Source organism: Ammospiza nelsoni, chromosome 28, assembly GCF_027579445.1.
Source record: "Ammospiza nelsoni isolate bAmmNel1 chromosome 28, bAmmNel1.pri, whole genome shotgun sequence".
Taxonomy (NCBI): domain Eukaryota; kingdom Metazoa; phylum Chordata; class Aves; order Passeriformes; family Passerellidae; genus Ammospiza; species Ammospiza nelsoni.
Genome location: NC_080660.1, coordinates 3,538,222 through 3,549,187, shown reverse-complemented (window position 1 = coordinate 3,549,187; position 10,966 = coordinate 3,538,222). Strand labels below are relative to the sequence as shown.

Genomic DNA, 10,966 nt, shown 5'->3' with positions numbered 1-10,966 from the left:
ACATGAGATTCCAGTCTGAAGGAGCATGGAAGGTCACCGTTTAGCATAAATAGACTTTATTGCTCTGTACACACACACACTTGACTCCCACAGGGCTCCCTGTGGCTGTGCAGCGCTGCAGAAGGTGGACAGCCTCCAGCCCAGGCACCACTTCCCAGCAAGATCTGACCCATCTACAACAAAAACAGGTGGTGAGAAGAGGCTGCTGCCCACTGCCTACGCTGACAGGCCTGGCAAGCCCAGGATCCCACCAGCCCACACCTGAAACACACGTGGGCTGCTCAATCAGGACTGGGCACAGCTACCAGCTCGAGAACCAGCGTCGGAGGAAGCTGCCCAGCGCAGATGAGGGGCCCAGGTTGGCAGCAGGAATCTCTTCTTGCTGTGGCCAGGTGCCAGCGAACTGTGCCAGATCCCCTGTGAGGGCAGAGAGAGCTCCCTCAGTGGGGCTCCCATCCAGTCTCTGCACCCTCCCCAGAGCTCCACTCACGGTCATCCATGTTGAGCACCTCCTCGCGGTAGTCCTTGCTCTGCCCGTCCTCCCTGGTGGTGCTGATGAAGGCCTGGTCCCCTCTCCGCCGTGTCACCGTGGTCTCCCGGCGGCCCCGGCTGTCCTGCACGGTGCGGCGCTCCTCCACCCCCTGCGCACAGCACCGAGCCCTGAGAGACCCCCAGACCACGGGGACGGTGTCCCCAGGCCTCCCCCAGCCCTGCCGGGACACTCACCCCGTCAGGGAGAGTCACCTTGGTGACAGAGACGCTCTGGAAGTAAGAGTGGGACCTGGGCTCGTCGGGTCTCAGGATGGTGCCCAGCCCAGCAGAGGAAACCTGGGCGTCCAGGTCTGGGGGGAGAGGGAAGGCGGTGGCAGCACAGGCAGCTGGAGCAGGGAGGGCCCCTCAGCCCCCGCTCCCAGCACCCACCTTGGTCTTCCTTGAGGGCGGGAGGAGCCCGGGGAGCATCTTCCAGCTGCAAGATAAAGCCACGCACCGCTGACGGCAGTGATGGGAAGCAAAGCGCAACCCTGGGGCAGCACCGCACCAGCACAGAGCCGGCTGCCCTGCGGAAGGCAGAGCCCAGACCCTTCACCCACCCCTAGGAAGGGTCTCCATGGCCGGGCCAGATCGCCGGAGCTCCCCGGGGCCGCGCTGGCAGGGGGACTGTCCGGCTGCTTCAGCATCGAGTCCCGCAGCGGTCGCCTTGCGCTGCCTTCACCGGGGCCGGGCAGGGCGGGCACTGGGCAGCACAAGGGCGTCGGTCAGGCCGAGGGGCTCTGAGCGGCCCCCAGAGTCTCGCTCAGCCCTCCCGTACCCACCGAAAGGCTGCTGGGGCTCGGCCCAGAACCCCCCCAGGACGCCCAGGAGCTCGCCCATGTCCCGGAACAGCTCCTCGAAGGCACCGCGGGAGGAGCCAGGGCTGAACCCGAAGCCGAAGTCCTGGGGCGGCTGCGACATGGACGGGCCGCCATCCTCCTCTTCATCCTCCTCCTCGTCCCACGCCGCGCCGCCGAACAGCGGCTCCCGGGGTCTGCGGGACAGCGGCAGTGAGGGACCGGACAAGCCGGAGCAAGCGGGGCAGGGCCGCGGCCGGTGGGGCAACGGGCGGTTGAGAGAGGGACAGGTGCGGGCGAGGCCGGGGGCACCCGGGGGACGGGCGGGTTTCCCGTCACCTGCACCGTCCCGGGAAGCCGAAGAAGCCGCGGAACACGTCGTAGAAGCTCATCCCGCTCCGGGGCCCGCCGGGCCCTCCAGGTCCCGCTACCCCGTCCCGACCGGGTCGCGCTGCCGCCAAGCGCCGCGGCCGTAAAGCGCCGCCGGCTGTCGCGATGGGCTGCGGCAGCGCGGCCGTTCCGTGTCCCACCCGGGTCCCGAGAGCCGCACGGGCCGGAACCGCCCCGGTGTGACCGGACAGGCCCCCGAGAGCCGCACGGGCCGGAACCGCCCCGGTGTGACCGGACAGGCCCCCGAGAGCCGCACGGGCCGGAACAGCCCCGATGTGAGCGGCCCGGGCCCCCGAGAGCCGCAGGGACCGGAGCTGTCCCGGTGTGACCGTCCCCGTGGGCCCGCGCTGTTCTGTTCGCATGAGCTATCCTATGGAGTGCACCGGGCCCCGTGCGGGCTGGCGGGGTTCCCGGGTCCCGGTAGCGGCCCCTGCGCTCCCCCAGCCGAGCTCCGGAGCCCAGCCCGGCCCCGCCGCTCCCCTCAGCCCCACCGGCTCTGGAGGGCTCCAGCTGTGCCCCGGCCGCGAGGGGAATCTCGGCGGGCACTGCAGGACCGGGCACTGCTGTTTCCGTGTCTCACTGCCCTCCCCGGTGCCTGTGAGAACCCTCCCGGCCTGCCCGGGGGGAACGAGGAGCTGGGGAGAGCAGCCCTGAACCCCCAAAAGGAGGAGCAGCAGCACCAGAGCAGTGGGGACACAAGGCAGAGCTCATTAGGAAGCAGAAATGAAGGGTGAGGGTCTCAGAGAAGGGAGGGCATCATCCCTGTGCTGGCATCTTGCTGCCCAGCATTGCAGCTGGGAAAAGGAAAATCCACAAAATGAGGGGACAAAAACACCAGCAAGAAGCTGGGGAGGGGTGAGGGAAGCACTGCCCCCACTGCCCAGGGACACCCAACCCCCTGCACCAAAAATAGGGAATGAGGCTGAGAAGGTGGAAAAAATACACACATCACTTTGTGATCTTTATTCTCTTCAGTAAATCCCCGCTTGGGGCTGCAGCTGAAGGGATCAGGTGGAACTGAAAAATACAAGATCTGGACTGCATAGAAAAAACCAAAAATAATACCCCCAAAAAACCAAACCAAATCAAACAAAACCCCACAAAACAAAACAGGAAAAAAAAAAAAGGAAAAAAAAAAAAAGAAAATAAAAAAATCCCCAACCCAAAAGCAGAAGATACTTACAGCGTGCAAGCAGGGCAGGACCTGCACTCTGGGCCCATGAGGATGGAGGGACGCAGATGGAAAACATAAAATACCAGGGGGGACCCCTTGGCGGGGTGGGGGAGAAATGAGAGAACTAGAGGACAGCATGGGGTTTTTGTTTTTATATACAAGACACATTTATCCATTAAATTTAGAACACGGTACAAAAAAAACACTTCAACTAATTAATCTTACAATGCTGCTCATATCAATTACTGGTCTTAATCCTAATAATAAGGGGGTTTGCTGTAGGCGACTCACAGCTTCCACTCCTTTGGATCTGAGAGATTCTGGGGCAGCTGGATGGGAGAGGGGATAGAAAGGAGTAAAAACCAAAAAAGGCCCCTACGGCAAACGGTTCAGATCTGAATGCGGAGAGAGAGAGAGAGAAAAAAAAAAGAAAAAAAAAAAAGAAAAAATACAAATTCTATATTACATACAACAGGAAAGTGGCTGAAGACAGACAACGCAGAGGCGCCTGCGGCCTGCCCTGCGGGGCCCTGCTGGGCTGGGGGCCCGGGCGCTCCCCGCCGCAGGGTTCTCTCCTCCCTGGGGTCCTTCCTCATCATCGGGGGCACTGGGATTCTCTTCTGGAAGCGAGTGGTGCCGAGGGCCCGGCCTCAGTTGGCGCCCCAGCTGTAGCTGTTGTAGGCAGACTTGTTGGCCTGGGATTTCTGGGGGATGGAGCTGCCTTGGCTGCGCTGCCCGGAGCCGCTCTGCGGGAAAGGGCAGAGGAGAGGGTGGTGAGTGCAGGGAGGCACCCCCAGCCTGCCCCACAGGGTAACACGGGCACGCCTGGGCCCCTGGCCAGGTGCTCTGGGCAGTTGCTGATCCTCCTGGGCCCAGCTCAGCTCCCTGGCACTGGGGCAGCCTCCAGCACCCTCCCTTGGCTGCACACCTTGCTCCAGGCCAGCACACACAGGGCTGGGGGCATGAGGGAGAGAGGAGACAGGGAAGGGTCGGTGTGGGTTGTGTCTGCTCATGGCTCTGTTTGGGTGTCTGTGTGTGCACATACTGCCTGAGGGCCTCTCTCCTCTCCTCTTGGGGCCACGGGGGAGAAGGAAGGGGCTGTGTGATCCTGGGGAGCCTTAGGGGCAGGGGCAGAGCCCACAGCAAGTGCAATGCATTTTCAGAGAGTTCATTACCTGATCTTCCTGCTGGCGTTGGCAGCACAGTATCATCTGCAAATATGGAAGCTGTTGCAGTACCAGGATATGTAAAATAAAGGGACAAACTATGACAATCGAAATCCACGGTTAGACCTGAAAGCTCCTGCAGGGTCGTGGCTGTGGTGAGGAACCCCTTTGGTGCTGGCCTGTGGAGCTGCCCCTCTGAGGATGGGGGAGGTTGAGGCGCCCCAGATGAGGGGGCACTACCTGGCCATAGCTGGTGCAGCCTGGCAGCAGGGGGGTTATGCTGAGCACCCACCCTGGCAGAGCACACCCCAGGCCTTCCTCCTCACCTCATCATCCTCCTACAGGCCCTGTGTGTATGTGCAGGTGTGAGCATGTGCCTGTCGCTGCATGTGTGCGCCGCAGAGCATGAGGGAGGGAGGGACAGAAGGACCAGGGAAGCCAAGGGGGAGCACGAGCCCTAGGAGATGGCCCAGCAAGGGGCTGAGGTGCCAGGGGCACTGCTTACCTGCCCATCCTGCTGCAGATGGTGGTGGAGGATCTGCGAGTGAGGCTGCTGATGCGGGGTCAGGATGTGCATGAAGGGGGTCGGGGGGTACGCCGCCGCCGTGGCGGGGTTGATGGGGCCACCACTGCCCAGAGCTGAAGGCAGGTTGAAGGAGGCTGCTGGGGTTCCAGTGTGAAATCCCTGCTTCTCGAAGGATTGCTGAGGAGGAGATGCCAAAGGCAGGATAAGGGCGGGGAGCCAGGCTGGCAGTTTGCCCCTCCCATCTCTACACATCACAGGCCCACAGTCAGCCTGTGGTACACAGAACAGGTAAGAGTCTCTCCCCATGGCTCTTTCTGGGCTTGGAATTGCTGTAAGCTGGGAAATGTCAAGCATTTCCCTTCTCCCTGGCTGTCTGATCCAAGGGGAAGAGACCTCACTGCTCAGAGAGGATGTCTCAGAGCTTGGCTTCTCCTTCCCAGCAAGGCAGGAAGCACACAGACACTGACCTGAGTTTTGGAGTAGACAGAGCCCGAGATGTCTGGCACGCCTGTGTTACTGGATGTCACGGATACACCTGGGCAGAAGGGAGGGAGAGGTGGGTGTTAGGCAGCAGCCAGTGGACCACCATGAGCTGCTTGCTGCTAACACCTGCTGGAGAGCTCCAGTGATCAGAGATCTGCAGACAGACTGGCCTGTATCACAGATATTTTATGAAAAATCCTTTCTTTAGGATTTTTTCTCTTGAGAAGCTAAGAGGCCTCAGGAACAAAATGTAAACAATGATTATCTGCTGCTGTGGAATGCAAAAATAGATCTGTGAATAGTCTCATGCAGTTGTTTCTAATTAATAACTAATCACAGTGAGCTGGCTCGGACAGAGAGTCCAAGCCACAAGCTTTTGTTATTATTCTTCTTTCTTTTGCTATTCTTAGCTAGCCTTCTGATGAAATCCTTTCTTCTATTTGTTTAGTATAGTTTTAAGATAAGATATATCATAAAATAATAAATCAAGCCTTCTGAAACATGGAGTCAGATTCTTGTCTCTTCCCTCATCCTATGACCCCTGTGAACACGGTCACAGGCCTGGGCATGACCACATGCAAAGCACCCATAGAAGTTATTTTGCTCTGGACACACACTGTTTCAAAATGCCTCCAGAAGCCAGCTGATGGGCTGGCTGCCACCCAGAGAAACACATGGAAAACAGCAGGTCTGAGGAGAGCTGGAGAACACAATGGACAGACAGGGAAACAAACCCACAGCAGCAAAAACAACCCAAAAGCTCCTCTGGTGTAAAACAGGCAATTGCATGGAAAGGCAACTCAGCTGTAGGCTGGGATGGCTGGTGCAATGACTGACAACACAAGCCCCATGGGGTGTTGGCTGTCCATAAAAAAGGGTGGCCCAGAGCACACCTCAGCCATCATTTAATGCCTGGAAAAAGTGCTGAAATGAAAACAGTTTGAAGGACTCAGCACCAGGTGACCTGGAATAAAACTGAATTACCTTCTCAAAGAGAAAATACTATCTTAAAGGGCTCTAATGCAGTGAAAAAAGCAACAAAAGGAATTTAAAGACTGGCAGAGGGAGCCAGATGCAGCCCTGCATAAGTCAGGCAGACACCAACCAAGTACCAAGACAGGCAGCAGGTTCATGACCTTCCTGCATCTTTGAATCAAGGACACTTCCTTAGAAAGTGTCTGCCAAACACTGGTGGGAAACAAGCTCAAATCCAGAACAACTGCTGTTCTGTTAATCACATTTGGCAGATAAAAAACCAACAAACCAAACCACTGAGCAGCTTAACCTTCTGAGGGCCCAGACAGCTGATTGTGGGGCACAGAGGAGGGCATGAAGTGATCTATAATCCCCAAATCTTCCCCAGACCTGGATGCAGAACAATCCTGGGCCTTTCTATGGATAATCAATTTACTTGGGAGCAGCATCCCTGGAATTTTTCTCCATTACTGCTGTAAGATAGCAGTCCCTATCACAGCCAGTAAGCAAGCATGAAGTGACCTGTAACCCCACAGAGGAGGGCATGAAGTGATCTATAACCCCCAAACCTGCCCCGGACCTGGATGCAGAACAATTCTGGGCCTTTCTATGGATAATCAATCTCCTTGGGAACAGCATAATTTTTCTCCATTACTGCTCTAAGACAGCAGTCCCTATCACAGCCAGTAAGCAAGAATGAAGTGATCTGTAACCCCCAAGAGGATCTGTAACCCCACAGAGAAGGGCACAAAGTGATCTATAACCCAAATCTTCCCCAGACCCGGATGCAGAACAATCCTGGGCCTTTCTATGGATAACCAATCTCCTTGGCAGCAGCATCCCTGGAATTTTTCTCTATTACTGCTGTAAGACAGCAATCCCTATCACAGCCAGTAAGACTGGGAGCAGCCCTGCTGCTGTGAAAAGTGTTTTTGTGGGTCTCTTACCAGTGCTGTACCCATGAGAGCCATAGCCACTGGGCTGCTGGAAAGGGGTTGCTGATGCATTGACGCTGACATTCACACCATGCTGCTTGGAAGAGGTAGGAGCAACCTACAGAACAGAGAGGAACAGAGTGAGCAGAGCCTTTGGTGGGCCACCCTTCTGCCCAAATCCCACACTCTGCCCCTGGGAACTCACAGGGAACACGGCGGGCCCGTACTGGAAGGTGCTGGGGAGCCCTGGTACCCCTGTGTAGTATGGCAGACTGGTGTAACTGTAGCCAGGAGGCAGCGCCGGGTTCAGGAACGTTTGCTGCGTGGTGTGGTGGGTCTGGGTCTGGCTCTGCTGAGGCTGAGCCAGAGTTGTTGCAGGAGCAGGGGAAGAGGCATCACCACGGCCAAATTTTGTTAAATCACCTGAAATAGAGGAGGTGAGAGTGAGGAACAGATGTTAGTCAGATGCTGGGCTGCTTCAACTCAGCCCAAAGGTGAGCCAGTCTTTTGATAAACAGTGACTTCAGTCACACCCCCCTCCCCCCAAGGACTGTGGTCCTCAGACTTTTGCACACTGATAAGGTGAAGCTATTAAATGCTCCTTGGCCCTAACAGGACTACAGAGGCAAAGGGAAGCCACAGTAGCAAAGCCCACAATCTGGCACTGGATAAACCTGCTAGCAGAGCCTGATTTCAGAGCTGCCCCTCTCCATGCACCACCAGCAGGACTGAACACAACCCAGACCCTTGCCTGGGCTGTGCAGGGCTTGGCTGCAGGTTCTGATCTTGATGAGCATTTGCCTGGCTCATCCATGCAAACACACTCTCCTATTCAAAGCTCATAGAGCTCTGAGCTTTCAGCCTCAGCTGGGCAAAAGCACTTCCACACAAAGCAGCTCCTGCCAAAGCTGAGGAGAAGTGGTGCTGGAAAAAAGTGAACCTCCAAGTGCAACAGTTCCTAAAGCATGGGAAAGCTCAGTCACTGCCCACTGCAGACTGCCAGTGTGTTAACCAATGTTACCAAGGTCAGTGTGAGGTCATAAACTCAACTGGGTGTTTGGCTTGAGTTTGACAGGTCTCAAATTTCTCATCTGCTTTCTCCCTGAGACTGTCCCATATTAAAAAAAAAAAAAATTATCCATATTGTGTGCTTCTATTTTTACTCTCAGTGCTTGAGAAGCACTGCTTACCACCTGGAAATCAGTCCCTCAGCTGTAGGCCTTGAAGAATCTTCCAGCCCTTCCTCACTCCCTTTCCAGCTGCCCCATTAAGGGCAGCTACTTTGCCCACCTCTTCCTAGTATCAGACCTTGACACCACCAGATGCTCAAAGGGAAAGCAAGAATTTAGCTGTGAGAAGCATGCTCCAAACCAAAAGCAGTGCAGGAGCACAGTGCAGGTGCAGAGGTGGCTCCAGTGAACAAAGACACAGGACACTGGTAGGAGCAGCACAAACCCTGATGGGATGGTTATCAGAGCAGTGTTTTTCCCTACCAGAGTATGGATTGCTGCTCAGGCTGCCATCTCTTCCAGTCAGTGGTGTGGTGGGTGTAGGGAACGGGATGCTGTAGTAATCCTGATGAATAAAAAGAAGACATTTTTATCAGCTCTGTCCAAAGTGCAAAGCAGTATATTTGGGAGAGAGGGATTTCTGGACTGCAGCTGCAAGATATGTCTGAGAATTGCAGTCCAACCAGCCACATCAGGCTGATCATAACCTACAGCAGCCCCAGGTTTTTGTAGCATGTACCATCCCCCTCACCTGGCTATTAGAAGAACCAGATAAGGTCTACTGGTATGCAGCTCTTAAACTGGCTGGACTTTCTCCCCCTCTTCACAATAAAATGGACATGTCCTGTTGCTAAATAAAGCCCATTCTCATCAGGTATTTAGTCACTGGCTCTGTTAGGGATCAGAGGTGAATCTCTCTAATAGCCCTGCTGTTGGAACTCGTGCTCCTTGGCTCCAACAAGGAACACTGCTGCATGAGTAACTCGTGCAGGCAGCTCCCCACGTGCCAAGGAGCAACTGATTAACTCCTCACTGCTGCTGCAGAGGTGCATCCACTCAGCTCTCCATTTTGCCAGCTCTTAAGCTTTGTCTCTACCCAAGCAGCACCAGTGGAAGTGGCATGTCCTTGTCATTCTGCAGTACTCACCAACGGGAATCTCGTCTGGAGCATTTGCAAGTCATCATATCCATACACCTGTGGCTAGAAAAAGAGCCAGAGATGACACTGGGGACACGGACAACATAAGGATTTTAGATTAAACATTTAGATAAACATGAGAGAAAGCCAGAAGCAGCCAGTCAGCAGCCACCAGGTGCAGGCAGCCAGAGCCTTGACACAGGCTGATGCTGCCAGAAGTTCTTCTGAGCTGCTCAAAGTCACTCAACAGTTTTTCTCTAGAAATCATCCCAAAACTGAAATCTGTCCTCACCTTTAGGGGAGGATGTGACACACACCCCTAGACTTTGTGGCTCTTGCTACCCTTGCCCTGAGTGCCCTTTGTCACACCATATTTCTAACACAGCTCTGTGCTTCCACACACTGTGCTCTGCCCAAGGGCTCTTAAAAGGCTGGAGAGGCTGCAGAGAACAGACTCTGCCCTGGGGTGATCACAACACACATTTACCTCCACGGGCACACGGAATCATGGAAAAAACCAGCAGGTCCAAACTCTGCCTGTCCAAGGCAATCCTGCTGGGCTGTCACAGTCTTTAGTTTCCCCACTATGCTACATCCATCCCTCCCTGCTGCAGAGGGAGCTGGGACACCACTGCAAATTTCCACTCACCGGGTAGGCATGTAGCAAGCCTGGAGCCATGATGTATGGATTAGGCAACAACGGTGGGACTCCAGGAGGGAGATTGGGAGGGGCTTTTCCTGAAAAGGGAGGAGAAGGGAAAAGTTCCACAGTGAAGCAAACAGCAGAAGCTTGCTCTCTTAGCCCTCACACCTTTCTCTGCGACAGTACCTGATGTGGTTGCAACAGAGCTGCGAGTCGAGGCCGTCACTGTGGAGTTGCTGCTGAGGCTGAGGCCCAGGCTGCTGACACTGCTGAGGCTGGAGGAGACACTGACAACTGGTGGGGCAGCTGACACCGTGCTGGAGGAGGTGGAGAAAGTACTAGCAGAAGAATGGAGGCCTGCTTCACTCTCCACACTTGTGTGCTAAGGAGGGAAGGGAGGAGAGTAAGGGGATCAGAGAGATGGAACCAAGTGCACAGGTAGCACAGGACATTCACTGTGCAGAACATCCTGTACCTCTGTCTGCATCTGCATGTTCTTGCAGTGAGGCTGGCTTAAGTCCAAAGTCCTGACAGCATACTAATGCTTAGAAACCCCTCTCATGGCTCCATCCCAACTCATCTGTCTGAGGAGCAGAGCAGGGCTGGACACCACATTTGCAGCAGGGTGATTTATTCTGCTGCAAAAGCCAACGCCCAGGAACTGCGCTGCAAGAGCTCCAGCAGTAGAGATATTTGGTTCCACTGCATCAGCCTCCAGTGTGCTCTGACATGTGGCTCTGACTCTGCAGCACCTTCAAGGGCTACTACAGGCTCAAAAGAAGGCACTGCTAAGTCAGAAACAGGCAAGGTGTCAACAGCCTTGAGCCACAGGTGTACTGACACAACTCCCTGTTGTCTCTCTCCACACAACATCCAGACTCCAGCAGGACAGCCAGCAGCCTGGCAGCTCCTGCCACAACCACAGCCCCAAGGTCAGGCACCCCAGCAGACCCCACCAACCTGAGCAGAAATGGAGCACACAGTGAGAGATCACACCCAGACTCACCAGAAGGGTTGAAGTTGATGTTCGCCCAGAGGATGTGGATGAGGACAGACTGTTCTGCTGGGTGGGTAATGCACTGACAGGAAGAGAAATAAAACATTGTCAGACCAAGGTGAGAGCCAACATTAGTAGCACCATCCCCATTTCCCATCTGCTTGAATGGGATGAGTCATCTTAGTCTTCCTCACTGCATCA

At 55.4% G+C, this 10,966-nt stretch overlaps 2 protein-coding genes across 6 annotated transcripts in view; both read right to left on the bottom strand.

Annotated features, from left to right (window-relative positions):
- Positions 1-39: 39 nt before the first annotated feature.
- Positions 40-1,790, bottom strand: HAX1 (HCLS1 associated protein X-1). Of its 2 annotated transcripts, none has more exons than XM_059490432.1 (8): positions 1,668-1,790; positions 1,314-1,525; positions 1,092-1,234; positions 922-967; positions 727-842; positions 491-641; positions 262-417; positions 40-173 (listed from the first exon to the last, which is right to left on the bottom strand). In XM_059490432.1, the coding sequence occupies exons 1-7, from the start codon at positions 1,718-1,720 to the stop codon at positions 302-304; spliced, it is 837 nt and encodes a 278-aa protein (XP_059346415.1). In that variant the 5' UTR covers positions 1,721-1,790; the 3' UTR covers positions 40-173; positions 262-301. The 2 variants fall into 2 exon arrangements, with proteins under 2 accessions (XP_059346415.1, XP_059346416.1); XM_059490433.1 differs by having other exon boundaries at positions 745-842.
- Positions 1,791-3,029: 1,239 nt separating this feature from the next.
- The window catches only part of UBAP2L (ubiquitin associated protein 2 like), a 30,212-nt gene continuing 22,275 nt past the window's right edge, over positions 3,030-10,966 (bottom strand). For all 4 annotated transcript variants that reach the window (XM_059490088.1, XM_059490090.1, XM_059490091.1 and 1 more), the window contains 10 exons: positions 10,775-10,847; positions 9,955-10,150; positions 9,775-9,863; positions 9,135-9,188; positions 8,471-8,552; positions 7,183-7,400; positions 6,990-7,095; positions 5,052-5,119; positions 4,564-4,761; positions 3,030-3,638 (listed from right to left, as the gene is read on the bottom strand). In XM_059490088.1, the coding sequence (XP_059346071.1) occupies positions 3,543-3,638; positions 4,564-4,761; positions 5,052-5,119; positions 6,990-7,095; positions 7,183-7,400; positions 8,471-8,552; positions 9,135-9,188; positions 9,775-9,863; positions 9,955-10,150; positions 10,775-10,847 (1,180 nt within the window). In that variant the 3' untranslated portion in view covers positions 3,030-3,542. The remainder of the gene's footprint in view (positions 3,639-4,563; positions 4,762-5,051; positions 5,120-6,989; positions 7,096-7,182; positions 7,401-8,470; positions 8,553-9,134; positions 9,189-9,774; positions 9,864-9,954; positions 10,151-10,774; positions 10,848-10,966) is intronic.